Genomic DNA, 22,250 nt, shown 5'->3' with positions numbered 1-22,250 from the left:
CAGCCTCCTGGTGTCCTTTAAGAGGGAACCATTTTGGAAAAAGCTCAGAGCCAACACAGACAGAGACCTTTGGAGATGCAGAAAAAAAACACTCCCGGGAAAGCTGTTTGAAAGCAGAAGCTGAAGGTCCAACAGATGCCAGCCAAGTGCTTTCCCAGCTGACAGAGGTGTTCCTTCCCATTGGCATTTCTTGAGTCAAGGTATCTTTTTCTGGATGCCTTAGTTTGGAAGTTTTCATGGCCTTAGAATTATAAACTTGTGACTTAATAAATTCCCCTTAGGAAAGCCAACCCATTTCTGATATATTGCATTCTGGCAGTATTAGCAAACTAAAACACAGGGGAACTCCAAAACAACTACAAAGCAAAAACCCAGGACAAGTCAGAGGCCCAGTAAGACAGGGAGAAACCTGCACAGCATCCGCCTTGAGCAGACCTTCTTGATAAGAGGGCTGAAGCTCAAGGAAATCTGTCTTATCACCAGCTTTGTTACAAAACCAAGAAACAGATATCCCAGGGAATAATTCCCAGAGTTAACATTTAAAAATATTAAAGTGTCCCGTGTGCAATAAGAGTACAAGACAAAGAAAAAGGAAATGATGGCCCTTCCAAAGGAGAAGGATAAAAATACAGAACCACCAATGAAGAAGATAATGCAGACATACTGAACAAAGCCTTTAAAAAACTCTCTCAAAAATGCTCAAGGAGATGAAGGACAGTACAGAGAAAGAACTAAAGGATACCAGGAAAACAAGGAATGATCAATATAAGAGTGTAAGTTGAGAGACAGAAATTTTAAAAAGGAACCAACAGAACTACTGGAGTTGAAGACTATAATATCTGAAATGAAAGATTCCCAGGAAGGTTTCTAGAGCAGATTTGTGCTAGCAGAAGAATCGGTGCTCTTTCTTGAAATGAGTCAGGCTGAGGTGCAGAAAGAAAAAAAAATATTCAAAGTGAAAAAGATTAAGGCAGCTTTGGAAAACCATCAAGTGCACAATATACACATCATGGATGCCCTAGAAGGAAGAGAGAGAGAAAAGGACACAGGGAATAGTCAAAGAAATGATGACAGAGAACTTCGCAAACTTAGAAAAAGACATAAATATGTACATCCAGAAAGCTCAGAGACCAAACAGTATAAACATGAAGATAAATACACCCTGTCATATATTGATCACACCATCAAATGCAATGGACAAGGAGAGAGTTCTGAAACCTGCGAGAGAAAAGCAACATGCAGCTTGTAAGGGAGTCCCGATAAGACTGAGTGCTGATTTCTCATCAGAACCCATGGAGGCAAGAAGGTAGGGCAATGAAATACTTAAAGGGCTGAAGGAAAAGAACTGCCAGCCAAGAATTTTATATGTGGTGAGAATCTCTTTCAAAAATGAGGGAGGGATTAAGACGTTTTCAGATAAACAAAGGCTAGGGGAGCTCATCACCCCTAGAGCTGCCCTCAAAGCGATGCTAAAGGGAGCTCTTCAGACCGGAAGGAAGGGACACTAGACAGTGACTCAAAGTGGCATAAAGAAATAAAGAACTGCACTAAAGTTAACCATTTCGGTCATTATAAATGCCAGTATTCTTGAATTGTACTGTTTGGTATGCAACTCCACTTCTTACTTCCTACAGGTGCTAAAATGCAAACGCATACAAAGTAAAGATAAGTCTACGTTTTTGGACATATAGTGTACAAAGATACAAGTGGTAACAAGTACAGAACAACGGTGGGAGGACAGAGGGGTCCGGGAAAAGCACGTGTGCATGCTTTCAAAGTTCACTTGGTATGAGTCCAAATGAAACTATTCTATATTTAGGATGTTAAACTTTAATCTTATGATAGCCACAAGGAAAACAGATGAAAAATATACCCAGATAGAAATGAGAAGGCACCAAATATGGTACAACACAAGAAAGCAAATATAAAAATTGTGTTAATAATAGTAAGGAACTGAAAAGGTATAAAACTTATAAGTTTAAATAGCAAAATGGAAGAAGAAAGTCCTGTATTATCACTAGTGACTTTAAATGTAAATGGATTAAGCTCTCCAATCAAAAGACAGAGATTGGCAGAAAAAAGCATGACCCAACCAAATGTTTTCTGCAAGAGACTCAACTTGAACTCAAAGATACAAGTAGGCTGATGGTAAAAGGATGGAGAAATATATACCATGCAAGTAGTAAGCAAAAAGATCTGAAGTGGCTTTATTAATATTGGATAAAATAGACTTAAAGTTAAAAACAGTATGAGAGGGAAAGATGGTCCTTACATACTGAGAAAGGGGGGAACTCAACAGGAAGATGTAACAATTATAAATATATATATGAACCTAACAGCAGAGCCCCAAAATATATGAAGCAAATACTGACAGATTTGAAGGAAGAAATGGACAGTTTCACATTAATAGTAAGAGGCTTTTACACACCACTTTCAATAACGGCTAGAACATCTAGTCAGACCATCTAGAAGGAAGTACAAGACATGAAAAATACACTAAATCAACTAGACCTAACAGACATACATAGAACACTGCAACCAAGGAGAACAAAATACACAATTTCCTTGAGTGTGCACAGATCATTCTTCAGGATAGACCATATGTTGGGTCACAAAACAAGTCTCAATAAATTTAAAAATATTGAAATCATACAATGTACGTTCTCAGCCCACAACAGAATAAAGCTAGAAATCAGTAACAGAGGGAGAAAGAGAAATTTCACAAATATGTGGAAATTAAACAACATACTCTTAAACAACCAGTGGGTTAAAGAGGAAATCAGAAGTGAAATTAGAAAATATCTTAAAGATAATGAAAATTAAAATACAACATACCAAAACTTTTGGGCTGCAGCAAAGAGAGTGCTGAGAGGGAAATTTATAGCTCTGAATGCTTACATTAAAAAAGAAGAAAGACTTCAAAGCATAGATCTAACTTCAAAACTGAATAACTAGAAAAAGAAAAGCAAATTATATCCACAGTGAGCAGAAGGAAGGAAATAACAAAGATCAGAGTGGAAATAAATGAAATAGAAAACAAAAAAACAACTGAGAGAATCAATTCCACCAAAAATTGGTTCTTTGAAAAGATCAATAAAATCAGCAAACCTTGAACTAAGACTAACAAAGAAAAAAAAAGAAAGGACACAGCAACGAAATCAGAAATGAAAAGGGGGGACATTACTACAGACACCTCTGAAATAAAAAGGATTGTAAGTGGATAATATAAACAACTGTATGTCAATAAACCAGATAACCTATAAACTGGACAAATTCTTAGAAATGCACAATTACCTACACTGACTCAAAAAGAAATGGAAGATCTTAACAAATCAATTAAAGAAATTGAACCAGTCATCCAAAACCTTACAAGAAAGGTGAATTGTGATACATTCATGTGATGGAATATTGTGCAGCCACAGAAAGGAACAAAGTTATGAGCCTTGCAACAAGGTAAATGAACCCTGAGGTAATTATATTGAGCAAAATAAGCCAGAAACAAAAAAACAAATATCGTATGGTCTCTTTTAGAAAATACTTATAAGAAAATTAGGGCCTACATTGTAAACTCATTCAGCAGTCACGTTGATTCCTGAGCTTTAAGTGTTATTTCTAAATTCTGAGATGTGGTGCTTTATGTGTATAGCCTGGCATTTCCCTGGAAATTTGGGTACTTGTGTGACAATTAAGACTTGGAGTTAGAATTCTGCAGCTCTGAAAGTCAGCATTACTCCATACAGCAACTGTTAAAGAAGCCAAAAAAGTGACCAGACTTCAATTAGAAATAGGAATGAAGCTGGTCTGATTGGGACTAAGGTTAAACAGAATACACGGTAAAGAATGGTACTGTCTGTATTTTAGAACTTCACCTATGTGAGACAAAAGGAAGAGATGTTTCTTTTGTCAAAAACTTAAATTTTCTGTAGCACACTATCTAACTTAATCTGTCTGGTCTGTTCATTTAAGCAACCTAAACACATGAAGCCTAGAATAGGGAATGAGATCTTGTAATTCTGTGTAGCTTAATGTAATACCCTGACACATTTCAGAGTATGTTGGGCAAATAAATTACTAAAAACTATTGGCAAAGTCCCTTGAGACTGGAGAAAAAATATGGAACTATTAAACTTCCTCACCTGGGAAATCCCTGATACTCTCTCTACATTAGGGACTTTCAATTAATAGCCCAAGCCTTCAATCTTGAGGCTTGCTCTTATGAAACTTATTTCTGTAGCAGAAAACCTAAGCCTACCTATAATTATGCCCAAGAGTTACCTCCAGAGATTCTCCTTTGTTGCTCAGATGTGGCCCCTCTCTCTCTAAGCCTAACTCTGCAAGTAAACTCCACCCACCCCCTATATGGGACATGACATGCAGGGAGGGCAGCTCTAGGGGTGATGAGCTCCCCTAGCCTTTGTTTATCTGAAAACGTCTTAATCCCTCCCTCATTTTTGAAAGAGATTCTCACCAGATATAAAATTATTGGCTGGCAGAATATGGGACATGACATGCAGGGGAATGTCTCCCTCGCAGTGTGGGATATGACCCCCAGGGATGAGCCTGGCCCTGGCACTGTGGGACTGACAATGCCATCCTGACCAAAAGGGGGAAAAGAAATGTAAAAAAATAAGGTATTACCAGCTAAAAGACTTGAAATAGAATCCAGAGGCTATTATGGAGGTTACTCTTATGCTTTCTTCAGCTAGATATATCTAATTATCATGGTATGCCAAGCCCCAACCAACAGTATTTTTGAAAACCCTAAAGAATACCCAGGGCTCTATCTGTTCTAAGTGTTTCTATCAAGAAAGGATACTGTATTTTGTCAGATCCCTTTTTTTTTTTGCACTGATTGAAAAATTCCAGAAAAATCAGGTCTTTAAAAGAGTCAAAATTAGAAAAAATCAAAATACTTGCTAGAGAAAAGTATTGCAAGCATACAGGTGAGATGCGGAAGACAGCACAAGAAGATCTAAATATCTAAGGGTTTTAGAAGCAGAACCGAGAAAATGAAATAATCAAAGAAACAATAAAGGTAGTTTTATGCTATTTTAAAATGAGATGTAAAACAAATGACATAGGGAAGTTGGAAAAAAGAGGTCAGAAAAACAGCTATACCAAACAAAATACTACTGAAACATGTAGGGAGACGACAACAAATAGAATTTAAGCAAATAGCATTAAAGAGGAAAAAGTGAGATATTTTATACTGTTGAAATGGTACAGCCCATCAGGAATGTACAATAATCACAGAACTCTTAGTATCACTGCTTTGAAATATATAAAGTAAAAGCTAATTGAAATACAAAGAGAAATGGACAAATCCACAATTCTAATGGGAGACTTGAACAGAAATCTTTCTTAAAGCAACAGGTCAGAGAGACAACAGTGAAAACAAGATTTAACTAATCCAATAAACAAGCTCAGTCTAAAACACTCTCCCCTACCACACAAACCCATTAGGATCTGGGAAACTGTTAATAAACCTGTGGAAACAGATTTAAAAAAAAAAAAGCATCTCAGTTCAGTTCAAGAAACAAAATTGACATGTACTTTGCTTACAATTTAAAAGTTGATCACAAAAGGATAACAAAATTAAAAAAATCCACCCCCTACCCCACTTTAGTTTGTTAAAGCTGCCAGAATGCAATCTACTAGAAATGGAACAGCTTCCATAAAAGGAATTTATAAGTTACAAGTTTACAATTCTGAAGCCATGAAAATGTTCAAACTAAGGCACCACGAGCTTCACTCAAGAAAGGCTGATGCCATCCGGAACACCTCTGTCAGCTGGGAAGGCATGTGACTGGTATCTGTTGGGGTCTTTGGCTTCTGGTTTCAAATGGCTTCCCTAGGGGTGTTTTCTTCCTGTATCTCCAAAGGTCTCTAGCTGTGTGGGCTCTGCTGGCTCTCTCCAAAATGGTTCCCTCTTAAAGGACTCCAGTAAGCAATTCCACACTGAATGGATAGAGACACATCTCCATAAGAAACCACCTAATAAAAAGGTCCCACACACAACTGGGTGGATCACATCTCCATAAAAATAACTTAATGAAAAAAAAATCCCACCCAACAATATTGAATGAGCATTAAAGAATATGGCTTTTCTGGGTTACACAACAGTTCCAAACTGGCACACCCGCCTAAACCTATCTATTGGAAAAATTTTAAAGTCCTTTGAGAGAAAAAAACACCACCAAGTTTAGGAAATAAAAACTTAATGGCAAGCCATTTAGAAATGAGTAGCAAAAGGAACCCTAGAAAACAAAACCCAGGGGATGTAATCATAGTACTTAGGAGAGAAATGCACATATTGGAAGACAAGAAAGAATAAATGTAAATGAACTAAACGTGAACTAAAATGTGAACTAATAAAGTCAAAGTTGAAAGAAGAAAATAAGATCAGAGCAGAAATGATAGCAATAGCTAACAACAACAACAGTGCTCAGTCAATAAAACCAAAAGCAGGTTCTTTGAAAACTGGTTCTCTGAAAATCCCAGCAGAATCCAGTAATAAAGGGGAAAAAAAGTGCCAAAAAAGCAGAATTGCGACAAAAATAAACATACAGAGATACTGAGGGGATATAAAAAATAAGATAGCCTATGTAGTACTATCACCAACAAATTTTTAAATCTAGAAATGCATGATTTCCAAAATCGACTCAGGAAGAAGAGAAAAATCTGAACTAGCCAACCATAAAAGATTTTTAAAAAATAAGTAATAAAAGCCCCAACTCCTATAAATCCAGTTGGCCCAAAGGAACCTCCCAGGTTTTGGTAAGATGGCAGGTAGACTGGTTAGTATTCCTATCCACTGGCAACAAACAACTGGAAGAAGCAATTTTAAAGAAAGATACAATTTGCAAGTCCATTATGAAGAAAAGTGTAAAACTTTCCTGGGGGATATAAAAGAAAGCATGAAAGACAGATGGAGATAGGCCTACCATATTCATGGATGGAGAGATTTGGGATATAAAATATGGCTATTCATTCCAAACAAATTTTTTTTTAATGCCAAGCAGTTCCAATAAAAATCCTAAGGGTTGAGAGCCACCGGAGTCTCCAGAACCAACATAGCCAACAATGGACAGAGTCCCAGGAAGCCACTGAAGAGAAAGCTAGCAGACTTCACCACGTGCCTTTCTAGCTAAGAGAGAAACCCTGAACATCACTGGCTTTCTTGAACCAAGGTATCGTTCCCTGGATGCCTTAATTTGGACATTTTTATAGCCTTGTCTTAATTTGGACTTTTTCATGGTCTTACAGCTGTAAACTAGCAACTTAATAAATTCCCCTTAAAAAAAATAATCCAAGGGTCCCCCCCACTGCCCCTGATTCTAAACTTCACATGGACATGCAGAGGCGAGACTAGGCAATGCTGAGGAATATTAATCAGGGAGCTGCTTGGAAAAGCAACTGAAATTCCCCAGGGCAGGCAACACACACACACACACACACACACACACACACCAATGGAGGAGACAGGGAGGCGAGACTCAGACCACAGCACAGAAAGGCACTTGGCTTACAACAGATATGGCATCACAAAGTAAGGTAGAAAGAATAAACTACGTAGTGAGTAGGCGAACAGCTATGCATTTGAAAAAGACAAAATCAGGTACCTCACCCACAACCTATAAAAAATTAATTTCAAATGGATACAAGTCTAAAAGTGAAAAACAAACAGGAGCTCCTTGTACATTGCATGTAGGAATATAAAGTAATACAACCACTCTGGGATGTCACCTGGCAATATCTACAGAGTAAAATATGCTTATTCCCTACAGTGAGCTTTTCCATCCATTACCCTTGTTTAGGGGATGTGAGGGACATTCACTTTGGCACTGCTTGTACTAGTGAAAGCACCAACAATCTCATCATCTACCAGTAAGAAAAATAATGAGCTGAGATACACAAATGGAATAACTGGGGTATATTCAAGCAATAGAATGCTTTATACCAATTAAGATGAATTAACTACAGGAGTTAATCAAAGCTAAGATGCTTCATCCATTGGCAGGCACATTATTTTGTCAGTTAAAAAGAAAATGCTATCAATTTCATGACAACACTGCTTTAAGATGTGTCCCAGTTTTAGAGGTTATGCTACAGGGAAAAGGAGAGAGCGACATGCACCATCGTGGCTACCTCTCAAAGACAGTATTGGGTGAAAAAAAAAGGCTGCAAAATACTACAATGTTTCATTTGAACGTGCAAATAAAGACAAAAACATGCATAAATGATATATGTTGATATCAGGAAAGCTATCTCTCTTTGAAAAAAGGAGGAATAATGGAAAGAGGTTATGGGCTTTTGCCTCACCATTCAACATTTATTTATTTCTTATTAAAAAGTGAGCTTACCCTCCACCACGGGACAGTGGCAAACTCAATCACTCACAATCTCTGAGACACACATTATGGAATGTTTATTCTAAAACACAAAAAAAGAAACATAGCCTACAGAACATTCCTGAGATATTTTATTGCTCACTCAAGAAGTCAGGAGGGACAACATGTGTGTGCACACGTGTGGGTGTGTGGGTAAGAACTGAAACACATATCACAAATGGCAAAGTGTTAAACATCTTTTCAACCTGAGGAATGAAATCATAAATGTCTACTGCAGTATTTTCTGGATGTTTAAAATATTTACTTGTCAAACTAAAAAAGAAAATTTTAAAAGGTACGAGGTAAAACTTTAAGGGTGAGCTCTAGCAAGCTTTCAAGAAATAAACACTCCTACAACATACAAACTGCACTGAAAAATATGGACAGCTTTCCAACTCATTCTATAAGGCCAGAAAACCACCCTAGGATTAAGCACAAAGAAAAGTATAAACCAATCTCACTTCTCAACATTCTCAATGAGAATACTATGAAAAAGCATGTGGAATGTAGTAGGCTTGACTAAACTGGGTTATTCCTAGGAAATAAGGATGATTCTATAGATGAAATCTATTAACATAATCCATTATGTTAATACCCACACTTTTTGAAAAACAGAAATGCCATTTGACCATAGAATTCAACACACATTCCTGATTTTACTTTTCCCCACCCCGATAGACAAAAATAGAAGCTTTATTAACTTGGAGAAAAAGAAGGTGACCGTCAACTCTTGAACACTGCTCTGGGGTGCCAATCAATATGATTAGACAACAACAGATGTATAAATATTAGAGCCATTGAAGAAACACTGACAAAGGTACTTGCAGACAGTATTATCTACTGAACAAATCCAAGAGAACCAACTGCAAACTATTAGAACTACCAGAAGTTGAGTGGTGTGGCTGAAAACAAGACAGCACAGCAGCCATCACCAGTCAGGACGCAGTGGGATGGCAGTAACGAAGAAAGCAATTGTGGCAAAAGCCAACAAGCTTTCTTCCGCATGGGCAGGCTCCACGAATCGCCAGGTCTCCAGCATGGCAGGTGAGAATTCTGCCACTGAACCACCACTGTACTGCCCAAGCACACATTTTTGAAGTGTACAAAGCCTACTCTTATGAAGATAATAAAACTGTGGTGAAAGAGGGACTTTTAACAAAATCTATTTCAGTGGAAAGACTCACTCAATATGGTAAAGATGGTGATTCTTTGCAAATCTATCTATAAATGTTCTGCCATTTCTATCTAGATTTTTAAATGGAAAATTTAAAAATCCCACAGGATTTTTAAATGGAAGCTAACAAGTTGACTGCTCTGAATATAACAAGAATAGCCAAGACATTTTTTAAATTAAAACTCAGGCAAAATCTTCAGACCATTATATTACCATAACAATTAAGTGAGATGTTGATACAAGCATAAAGAGATAAATGAAACGAGTACAAAAACAGACCCACTTCAATAAAAATACTTAGGGAAAATACAGTTAGACCACAATCACATACATTATACAAAAACTGTCCCCAGATGGATTAAATAATTTAATATAAGAAAATATAAGAAAGAAGAAAACAGAAAAATATTTTCAAAATGGAATCAGACACCAAAGCCAGAAGCTGTAATGAAAAAAGATTTGAGTTCATCAGAGTAAAACCTCTGTATAACAAAAGATACGGTAAAAATTTTTTAACAGCAAGTGACTCACTCTTAGAATAAAGCTTCCACACATTTAACAAGCAAGATATCAATACCAGAATATGTAAAAAAGTGTCTAGAAAGATGGTAAGTATATGCCAGCCAAAAACTTTTAATAAGAAATAAAACGTTACAAGGTGTGACTAAAGTCTATAACCCATTTCTCCTCTCTTCCCTTTTTACTCAGACATAACAACACTATCGAAAAGAGAAACTAAACAGAAACATGGGCAAAGAATATGAACAAGCAATTCAGACTATAAATAGCCAATCAACATAACAACATATGAAACAAAGTTGTTTCATTTGTTATTGGAGAACTGCAAATTATACCAAAGTGAAAAATTTTTTAACTGCTGGACTGACAAAGGCTAGAAACAGTATTAATTGGTGGACTTTTTGGAAAAAGTAAACATAAAAATTTAAAGAACTCCCCAATTCTTTCCATACAAATCTTGGGCACAAAAATGCACATAAAGGGATGATGATTTGCTGCACTGTTTGTAATAGTGAAAAACTGTAAATAATCCCAAAACCCATCAACAGAACAGTGATTAAATATACCAGGACTCACCCATGCAATGATTGATATGCAATTCTTAGAAAGGATGACATGAACTCTTAACAGCTAATCAGGACATATTTACAATATTAAGTAGAAGAAAAAAGTTGTAAAAATGCAAGAATAGAGTGACCCCACTTACCTAAAGACAAAAGATAAATATGCATATATGAGAAAGATAGAGACTTGAAATCCTGATAAAGTGAATTGAAGGGTGACTCATATTTTGCCCTGGATGCCTGTTCTCTCTCCTTTTTATGGGAAAGTATTTAGGAAGTACCTCTGTACATTCTTAAGTTAAAAAAAGTTTAACCGGCTGCTACTTAATGTGAACAGCATTCACTTATTTGAATGGAAATACAGAACTTGCTTAAGGTCTAATAATCTGTAGTTATATAAATAGTTAGAGGCTTGAAGACATAGTTACTGGACAGCAAATTACAGAGCAGTGCTGGCCACTTTATAGTAGAGCCATCTAAACTGCATCATACCCTCTTCCCAAGCCCTCATGTTTAAAGCCCTAATAGTTTCCTATTTCTACTCTTTTGCTGTAAAAAGCTGTCAGCAATTCCCTTAACTAACTCTAGAATCTGAGGCCCTACCAATACTCTCCTGACTACCTTTCCAAGGAAATTTCCCTATTACCCAACCACACCTCCCAAAATTTTCCACTTCTACCTGGCTGGTATCCTCAGTCCCCAAATGAACATATTTAATTATGTACACACAACTTCACCCCCACCCCATTCATACCCCACCCATAAGGTGCAAGCAGTATCCCACGTCTCCCGTGATTTCTACTCATGATAATTTAACTGCAAAGGTAATTTAAACTTATTAAGTCATCCAAAAACTCTATAACCCCACTCCTGCCAACTACTAAATTCAAGTTACTGTAAAGATGCATTCCTTAATAATTTCATGCTTTCAGATTTTGGAATATTAGATGAAGTAAAATGTCTTTATTTTTATTTTGGAAGCTATTTTGCTCAATCCTCAAACAGAATATACAGGTAGAATATATACAAATAGAATGCACAAAGTTCTGGAACCCAAATATCCAAAGCTTCATGAGATTATGTAAAAACTATTTAATAAGTCATAGGGTGAGACAGATGACAAGTGACACCAAATGCTTCACCCTGAAGAAATCTCCCAGCCTTCACCTTGTTTCTCAGGCTGAAAACTTGGCTTATACTTCCATAACCAACCCATCAGCAAGTGCTGCTAGTTTTAAGTTCAAATTATATCATGGGTCCTACTTCTCATGACCTCTGCCACTACTACTGTGTACTAAATGACCACCAATTGTCTTGGATTGCTGCCACACTTAAATGCAATCTTGAGCTTCTACTCTTGCACTCCACACTTGACAGACAACAATCAGAGTGAAGTCAGACCTTGTCATTCTCCTGTTCAAAGCCCTCTACAGGAGATGCCCTTCAAACCTTGAACACAGATCCCAAGGGACACAAGGTATGATGGGCTCTTTGCTACTACCTGACCTCCTCTCCTACCCGTTTCTCCCTTGCTTACTTCCACTCCAGAGTCCTTTCGGCTTCCAGGAAGTCCCTGATGCAGGAAGGTACATTCTTGCCTAAGGGTTTCCGTACTTACTCTTCCCTTTGCCTGAAATACTTTCCCCCTAGATATTCATGTGGCTTGATTCCTTGCTTAACTAAGGTCCCTGCTCAAATGTCATCCCCTCAAATCAGCCTTTCTTGTCTACCCTATACAAAACAGCCTTCCCACTGTGGGGACAGGATGGAAGGCTGACTGAAACCTTTGACAGTCTTGCTGCCTGATAGAGAAAAAGGAAAACTCTCTTCAGAAGGAGTATCACATCAACTTTGATTCTTCAGTTCTTTTATACAAAATGCCCGGCATTAAAGAAAAATATTTTGCTCCCTATGAAGAGAGAGAGAAAATGTGACCAGAAAAACGTCACAAATAACCAAAAGAAAAAAAAAAAAGATCACAAAGCACACCCATAGATGATTTAGATACTGGAGTTAGCGTTGTAAGATTTGAACTGTTTAACTATGTTAAAGAAAACAGAAAAAATGGGGGAAAAGATAGAGATTTTTAACAGAAAACTAAAATCTGTAATATGTAATTAATTGGGCACTCTGGACCTGAAAAATACAATGTTTACATCAACTCATTAGGTGGGTTAAATAGTCAACTAGAGACGGCAGAAGACATGATTGGTAAATCTGAAGAAGACAGGTCAACAGAAGATAGACGAACTGAAGCATAAAGAGAGCAAAGAGTAGGAAGAATATAAAACAACATAAAATGCATATGCGACACAAGTGAGCTGACATTTATAACTGGAGCTTCAGGAGAGCAGAAGGGACAGTGGAGCAGGGATGTGTGAAGAGACAATGTCCAAGACTTTTTCAAAACTGATATAAGGTATCAACTCACAGTTACTAGCGCTTAGTGACCCCAAGCAGGGTAAATAAAATGAAACCACATATAGCCACATCACAGTCAAACTGCTGAAAACAAGAGATAAAAAGAACATTCTAAAAGTGGTGACCCCCCCACTCTGCCCAAAATAGAAAAGACACATTACTTACACAGAACAATAAGCTTTTTGTTTTCTGTCCTCACTACTGAAAATATGAAAATCGGAAGACAATGGAACACCAACTTTAAAGTGCCAAGTAAACAAAACTGCAACTCTAGAACTTCATATCCAGTGAAAATATCCTTAAAATGAAATGTAACAAACAAACAAAAGCTGGCTGAGTTCATGACCAGCAGATGTATACTATAAGCAATACCAGGTGAAATTCTTCAGGCAGAAGGAAACTAAATTCAGATGGACACAGAATTAACCTACTTCCTGCTTCCCCCTCCCCCAAAACAGGGGAGGAGTAAGAAAAGAGAAAATTTATAGACAAATATAAAAGAATACTGACTATACAAAGTAACAATAATCTGGGGCTTACAACCACAAAATGAGGGCACAAAGGCGAGAACGGCAGCAGACAGAGTTGAACTATGTTAAACCCGCGCCATTCAGAAGAAGGTAAAATCACTAACACAACACAGACTGTGATAAGCCAAAGAAATGTATCTTCAGGGTAACCACTAAAAGAATAAGTCAAGTATAACTAATAAGCTAATACAAGGGATAAAGTAAAATAGCAAGAAGTAACTTGCTGAGCCAAAAAGAGGAGAAAAAAAGCAATTTAAAAATCAGCGAAAGGGAAAGTAATTAGCAAAATGGTTGTCTTAAAGCATACTATGTCAGTAATTACACTAAATGTAAATATTAAAAGATAAGGATTCTGAGATTGGTTAAAAGAACAAGACCCACATATAACCGCTTACTCAACACACGTTAACATTTAAACACGAATAGATTGAAGGTAAAAGGACAGAAAATGTTTTATCATGCAAATGACAAAACAAAGCTGGTATGGTTATACTAATATCAGACAAAGTAGACACAAAATATTACTACAGAGAGCAACTGTAAAAGTGTCACTTCATCAGGAACATACAATTCTATTTCATGCATCAAATAACAGCTTCCAAGTATATGAAATAACTTCTCACCCAAATCATTTCTACCCTCTTTTATTCATCTCACTTTTCACAACCTGACATTGTATTATATATTTGTAATTATTGTTTGCTTCTTCTTCTCACTCCCAAAAGAATGTCAGCTCCACAGTTAGGGACCTACTCATGTCCACACTTTATCCTCTGTAACTAGCCTGGCACATATTAGGGACATGATAAATGTTTCCTGAATGAATTAAAAAAAATGATCATTAGAAACCTACTCTATTAGGGATTACTTTAAAAGTTTACATTATATTTATTTTTTCAGCTATATAATTTTTATATAGCTTTTTAAATTTTTATTAATTTTATAACTTAATAATTCTCTGTCAGGCAAGACTTTGCATGAGAAGTTAAAAGAAAAAAACTGAAAAATGTTATTGGGAAATAAAGTTCCTCTTCAAGAAACAAAGGCTCCAAAATTTAAAACCATCAAATGTGCCTTTCTCTATTTAGTAAACATTTAAAAAATATATACTGATTCACATAAATGAAATAATACAAATTACATTAACTTTCATGTTTATTCAACTTCACAGAAAATCCAAAAATGTGTCTGAAAATTGTTTATCTATCTAAATACCAACTGTTCATTATGGTGACATAATACTATACGGCAGAGGGAATATGCTCAAGTTAAACAAATTCCTAAATCCCTGACAGTCTTTAAGTGGACAAAGGGAAATTTTAAAATCAAGCTTACAAGTTATAAGAAGATATAGAAAGTAATTTAACCTTTAATACCTGTAACAAGTTTTACAGCCACATTTGTAATTTACATATACAGTGAAGATCACTGAAAAAGCTTCCTGTTGCACTGCAGCAAGAAATTTTATTACAATGTAGATTAAAGAGATTTGCTACAGAGTGCAGCAAGATAACCTCACTGATAAATCATAAGATTTTCAAAATGGAACTTGTTACAGTGAGTTATTTCCTTAATGTTATACAGTACATATTTTCAAAATCAACTTTATTACTGAAGAGCTCGCTAACCAGTGTTAGCAATGAATGTTTTACACATACTTAATTTCTTCTAGCTAAAGTATGTGGCTCTCTAAATGTTAATACATGAACTGTTAAGTTTAAACATAATAATAAGATGATCCCCTAAGATGAAGACTCAGGATATTCCAACTTTGATCGGCACTGCACCTCTGTTTCTACAAAATAATGAAACATTTATATCGCCGCCCTCCCAGAAAATGAGCAGATAAGCTGTAAAATCAGACTCATAGGCATTATGATGTAAACAAACTCTACAATGAACACTTTTAGTGAACTAATATATAGCATTAAGGTGCAATTAAATTTGGTTAACTATATCATGCAAATAAAAATCCTTCCATAATCAGTTTCAGGAACATTTTTTCAAATGTTCTATAAAATGACCATAAAGATATATTTCCATAAGCATTTTGGTGAAATTTAGTCAACAACAAAAATATAAAGCTATCCCTTGTTCTTTATTTCATAGACTTAAAAACATGCCTTTGTACTGCTGAAACAGAAATAGCCTATTTGGAAGAAGTGCACTAATGACACATTTAAAAACCAATGCACCTTGATCCACCAGTAGCTGCCTCGACACATAACAGCCTTTCATAATCATGAGTGTTGGTATTGTTGCAAAAGAAGAAGAGCTAAATATTGCAAGATAAAGACACAATTCAAAATATTTTTTTCAAACTAAAAGACTGTTTCATAAACATGAGGAAATCTTTAAAGAAAAAAATCACATCAATTGCAAAATGTTGGAAAAGAGTAAAATGATATTTTCCAAAATAGTAGCTTCTATTATAACCAACCTTGGAAATATACCTTAAGCATAATGGTGTATTATATGAAAATACTCCATTATTCAAGGTGATAAATGTATTGAGTACGGATTTTTTTCGCAACATTAACAACCACAAAGAAGCTAAAGAACAGCACCTGAAATACTAAATTGAATTTAGTTAAGCACGAAACATAATCTATATGTTTTGGTTCAAAATATAGTTTAACCAACTGTATGAAGGATACTGCCTTAAAAAGTCATTTGTTTCTATATTTTATAGATTACAATGACAATGAAGAAAAAGATCTGCTCTTAACCCAAATAAATTTCCACTTCTCCCACTCTGGACCAAGCAGAATTTCAATCAAAGTTCCTAAGATTGTGATAACCTACCGTAGCTGATATAGTTGGACAAATCACTCCCACCCTGCCCCCCCCCAAACAATTTTTGGCTCCAAAATAAAGTACAATAATAAACTTTTGATGAAAAACTATGTTATGAAGCAATCTATCATATACTATGACTAAATATTAATTTACAGAAAAGAGCACATCCCATTTTCAGCACTTTTTTCATAAACATGCAACTCACTATAAAATACAAAACACTTGGCTATCAAGAACAGCTTTATAAAGACACTGCATCAATAAAATTTTTTTCTCTCTGATTAACTTTATACTCTATGAAGAACTGGAACTTTCCTAATGTGTATATCAGATTTTATATTATAGGGTAATAATTTCTGAACATCATGTTCAAGAGGAAATATCTATACACAATAACATTCTAGACTATTAAAAACTCATTCAAATTACAGAATTTTATTGATACAGTAGATTAATAAAAACTGAAATGGGATGATAAAATGGGATAAAGAATTCAGTACATTATTTTATAACACACTCTTTAAAATTAAAATATTTTAAATCTCTCTCTTAAAATTTTCATTGCCATGAAAGGTCAGAAAATTCTGGGACCAATACTGAGGTGTAAAATAATTCAAACAACATAAGGACTATTTCACAATTTGCATGGTGTCATCCTATCAGAGACATCATTCTGTCGTAATGGCAGACAATCGAGCACCTCTGAAAAGATTACAGGTGCCCAGGAGTAAACACTAAGTAATAGACACAAAGGGGAAGAGACCATTTAATTCTCCAACAAATAGCGACATGAAGAAAATGACCCCATTTGTTGAAAAAAAAATTTTCACAGTAAAATTGCAGAGAATACAAATACAAATGCTGACAGATTACTGCTTAAGATCCATCCTGACAAACTCCTTTCAAATCAACAGATCCAATAAACAGTTGGGTACTGTCAGTTTAAAGCCGCAGATAAAAGCTATACAAGCACTTCAGAAGTCAGAAACATTTAAAAAAAAAAATGTGGGTTGGGTGGGGGGCAGGGGAGGTATTTACAAGTTTCTCCTTTAGTTTATGTCTACACAGCCATCGCACATTACACTTTCACAAGACCCCACAGTCGGCATGAGCGCCCTGTGCCTGGCTAAAGCACGTGACCACAAATACACGAGGTCGGAACGGTGGGGGCCAACTGTCCAGTCTTCAGCAATCCCATGTTGTGCACTGAAAGCTTTATTCAGCCTCAAGCTTGACAAAAAATTATTTTTTTTCAAAGTTTTCACATAGAAAGTTATTAATTACTTTTGTTCATCGTCTTTCCCTTTTAGAGCTTCTCCGCCGCACCTTAAAAGACCAGAAAAAGCATAATTAAAACAAGTACATATTCATTAGATATAGCAGTAATTACTTTGCTTTTCTTTTTTAAACCAAGCTTTATTTTCACTAGCTCCTAATTGTTTTTAGCTAAAACTATTCTCCTTTTAACTTTCTGCCTTGGCATCACATATTTAAACAAACACAATATTTGAACACTTGCAAACCCATAAAGAGCAAACTTTTTCCAGAACAGCAATAGAAAAAAACTATTTTGCTTTTCTATTTAATAATTCTAAAGAATAATGAACAGAAGTCAATATCCAGATTAAGAAAATAAGAAAAGGACTGGCAACTGGATTAATCATCTTTCTACTTAGATTTCTGTGGTAAAAGAAAACATTTGATACTTGTAAAACTTATGCTTGGGGCGGGCCACAGTGGCTCAGCAGGCAGAATTCTTCGCCTGCCATGCTGGAGACCCGGGTTCGATTTCCGGCACCTGCCCATGTAAAAAAAAAAAACCAAACAAACCTATGCTTGAATACTGGCTGTCTTTCTGGGAGAACAATTACTGAGTCTGGCTCCTAACAACCATTAAATACATATAATCAACCTGAACTTGAACTTGAGTTTAAAAAAAAAAAAAATCGCTCTTTACCACTGAAATATAAACTGAGCATGGTTTCAATTAATTCATTCATTTACTCAGTTATGCTTTGATGAAGATATCAGTTAATATTCACATGGTGTCTTCTGCCTTACTTTGATATTCCCCCAAATACTTTAAGAAACAAGTACATCTGGTTTGAGACTACAGTTCAGCATATTTTTTCCTACGTTCTTGATCCATTCTCATAAATGACTCTTACAGCAGAGAGAAGTGCTGAGTCTGTTAAATAGGGCAGAAACACAAAGACCAACTCTAAGAATTGACTGCAGTACTCCAGTTTCTCAAAGATGGTTGCTGAGCTAATCCAAACATTCAGCACTGGCCTATCAGGAGGACAGTTCTTATTTAAATGTGATAAATACATTTTTTCCAAAGAGAACTACCTGAGATGTGATAAATGGCAAAAAACAAATGTTTCTCAGGAAGCACCACATCTCTACTCTTACGAAAGAGGTGTCCATTAGCAATCTCATGAATTCTCACTTGGCCTATATTTTAATTCCAAAGGCTAATTTTAGTTAAAGATACCATTTTAGTCTACGTGCCTGGCTAATTTCTATTTTCTACTGTGAAATGCAAGCAGAAATATTAAAACTTCATAGAAATATGAAAGCTTTTAACTTCCATAAGAAAGTTATGAAATGAAAAAGAGCATACTTAATGGATACCAGGGCCCTACAATCAAGGTACAACTTAAAAGCTTGGCGTGTTGATGTTAGACACTACTGTTCTCTGCTACATTTGATTTTAGACTTAACCTCACACTTTCACTAGGCTACATCTATTCGTCTCACTAGGTTTCAGGTTTCCATAAGACATGTTTTGGCAATTAACTCAGTGTGTAGATAAAATGACACTATAAACTAATAACATATAAATCCTTAGAATTATGAAAAATAGCATGTGCTAAAAGGATCTAACCAAGTATTTACCCACTATATTTCTATATCCCATACTATCACACATGGCACTTAAATAGACACCTACATTTACTGTAGAAACTTCCTCTTCCTCTGTTTCTTCCTGTGGCATATCATCATTGACAGGAGAGCTACTCTGAAACATATCCACTTCTTCACTTGAATCGTTTTCTTTAGTGGCGGCTTGCTTGGAGCGTCCTACACGGCTAAAGTAACACATGACAATTACAATGACTGCTCTAACTTTTAACTAGTGCATCACTATATCTCACTAAAGGAAATGCTTTATATATTGTATGAATTCTCATTTATTATCATTTTATATCCTGAATTATGTTATGAGCCAGTAAACATTTTCTTTGTTCTGAATCCCAAACCAGTGCCTTAATCCTAGAATCCTAGATATACAGATCTACCAAGTAGCAAAAATATGTGTGACTGAGACCATACCGTACAGGACTTCAAAACATCCCCCCAAATCTGCTCTGCAGTTTCTGCAGATGTGCTTTAGGAAAGGCGTTGCCTGCTACTTTACTAAAGTTCACAGGAAAGAAAGTAGAAGTATAAAAGCTATTTCGCTTTTCAAGGAAAAGCTGCTAAGGGGAGACATGAAGAAAAATTGTAGTATGCAGTAAAGAGGTTAACCAGTCAATGTATTGTGATTAATTAAAAATACCTTACCATCTTTTTCGGTACTGTAAGGTCAGCACCTGAAATAATAAGCTATTTAGCATTCACTTATAAAGGATTTCTTAAACCTGTGAAAGTGCACACATGCTACCAGTGGGTTAGTTGGGATATCAGTCACCGAGGTTAAGTTTATAAAAATTGTATCTTACCTAATATAATAGGGCTAAATATATGGGGATTTAAATACAGACCTATGTCTACTTATGTATTTCTGAACTCTTACAAAATAACTTGAAATTAGTTTGAGGTTTACCATTATTTACAACTTACACATTTTTTTTCGACTGTGATGGCGATGGCGTTTTGGATGGCCTTCCTCGCCCTTTCTGTGGCGTGGACTGCGCGGACTCGACTGCACTCGTGTCAGGAGACTCTGCCCTGCTTTAGGGAGACCCAAACGTGGAGAGCACCCCGTTAGGACTGCGCGCGCAGGAGGGAGAGCCGCTCCAGGCCGAGGTGCCCCGCTTACCTCTGCTGCGCCCTCCTCGGTGCTCGGTGCTGTTTGCTCTTGGTCTTCTGCTCGGCAGTCCCACTCGGCCTTTCTTCCTCCTCCTCGTCCTCCGCGGTGGGGGGTCCGGGTTTTTTTTTGCCTCCTTTCTTAGAGGTCTTTACGGTGGGCTCTTCTTTCGGCGCGCCTCCCCCGAGAGGTTTGGGCGGCCGGCCTCTCTTCCCCTTTTTGGGCGGACTGTTCTGCTCATCCTCATTTTCTAGGGCGTCTTCTTTGAGCCTCTTTTCTTCAGGCCACTGCGGCTCGTCCGACTCTGAAGCCGGGTGGCCTCTCTTTCGCCCACGCTGGCTGCCTTTAGGTTTCTGCTCTTGCACCAATTTCGTCAGGTCGTCCATCCCTAATTTCTCTTCTGGGTCCGCAACAGGGATTTTTTTCCGGCTTCTAGGTTTCTCTATTTCAGTCTAAGAGCAAAAATTAATCACAATGTTAAATATAAAATTGTTAGTATGTATAATCTGAAAAAAAAACAAGAAAATGTACTATTCCCTTTGTCATAAAAATGCACCTAACTACTTACTTGCTTTGATTAATACTTCTTGAATTTAAAAAATTTTCTCAGGGAAAGAGGGTAAGTTTTTATTCTTAAGTCTAGAGAGCCTTGCATGGAACATGGAAGCATCTCAAGACCAGTATTTCATTAAATTGTGAATTTTAGTGAAGAGTTATTTCATGAAAAAGGAACTTCTGAACGCAGGGCTTGGTCCCAATGGGCAATTACACTGAAGTACAATGAACTGTTCTGATAGTCAATGTCAGTAGTTCTAATTTTACCTCACAGTGCACAACAGGATACAAAGTACCCATTGGTTAAACATAAATATATCACTAATGCTTAATATCCAAAGGGACTATTTTAATTTTATAAATGGAAGACATGAAAGTTAAACATATTCAACATTTATTTAAACCTCTGAAAACAATTCTGAGTCAGATAAACTGTTCCTCCCCAGTTACATTTTTTTTCGGGGGATGCGTGCCCGGGAATTGAACCCAGGTCTCCCACATGTGAAGCAAACATTCTACAACCAAACGACCCATGCACCCCACCCCCAGTTACAAACTAATTATTAACAAAAACAATAACAAATCAATGGCTTTTCAAATTTAAAATGAAATCTTAGCTTATATTTACTTATATTAATTTATGGGATGAGCAGGAGATGGAGATTGAGGAAATTCTCTCAGGGAGCCAAGAATGTAAGTCCCTTCAAAGCATGTCTCGGGTGCACAGGTGGTTCAGTAGTAGAACCCGCGCCTTTCCACGGGAGACCCGGGTGTGATTCCCGGACCAAGCTCCCCACCAAAATAAGCATATCTCATTCTGATTAGCAAATTACTTAAGCATTTGAAAGAAAATTCTAAGACACTGTTCAACTAATCCATATTTCTATGACTCTAAAGCAACCAGTTATATTTTGGCATTTCCAATTTTTGAATGAACATCCTGTTCTGCTCAATGTGTGTATGTATACTTACAATTCCCTGTATACACACAAGTGCACACATGCAAATACATTACTAGGTCAGTGTTCAGACAGTTAAGTTTGTAACAATTGACAATTTTAAAAATTAATGAAAACAAATACCAAGACAGCTGACTACCTTGTTTTTTTTGTTTTTTTTTTTTTTGTATTTTTTTTTGGTGCATGCTGTATGGCAGGGTAATATTTCACTCTTTTTTCCATGTGAGTATCTGTTATTGTAGCACAATTTGCTGAATTTTTGTTTGCTTGTTTGTTTGTATTTTGGAAAGTATATGGACTGGGA

General features: G+C 36.3%; 1 protein-coding gene across 6 annotated transcripts in view; it reads right to left on the bottom strand.

The window, feature by feature from the left end:
* Nucleotides 1-14,755: 14,755 nt before the first annotated feature.
* The window catches only part of PDS5B (PDS5 cohesin associated factor B), a 226,461-nt gene continuing 218,966 nt past the window's right edge, over nucleotides 14,756-22,250 (bottom strand). For 4 of the 6 annotated variants that reach the window (XM_077159007.1, XM_077159008.1, XM_077159005.1 and 1 more), the window contains exons 32-35: nucleotides 20,445-20,884; nucleotides 20,246-20,356; nucleotides 19,353-19,491; nucleotides 14,756-17,722 (exon numbers count right to left, since the gene is read on the bottom strand). In XM_077159007.1, the coding sequence (XP_077015122.1) occupies nucleotides 17,687-17,722; nucleotides 19,353-19,491; nucleotides 20,246-20,356; nucleotides 20,445-20,884 (726 nt within the window). In that variant the 3' untranslated portion in view covers nucleotides 14,756-17,686. The remainder of the gene's footprint in view (nucleotides 17,723-19,352; nucleotides 19,492-20,245; nucleotides 20,357-20,444; nucleotides 20,885-22,250) is intronic. The other 2 variants (XM_077159006.1, XM_077159004.1) reach the window with 1 other exon arrangement.

The sequence above is a fragment of the Tamandua tetradactyla genome, chromosome 4 (genome assembly GCF_023851605.1).
Source record: "Tamandua tetradactyla isolate mTamTet1 chromosome 4, mTamTet1.pri, whole genome shotgun sequence".
Lineage (NCBI taxonomy): Eukaryota > Metazoa > Chordata > Mammalia > Pilosa > Myrmecophagidae > Tamandua > Tamandua tetradactyla.
This window is presented reverse-complemented; position numbering and strand designations above follow the sequence as displayed.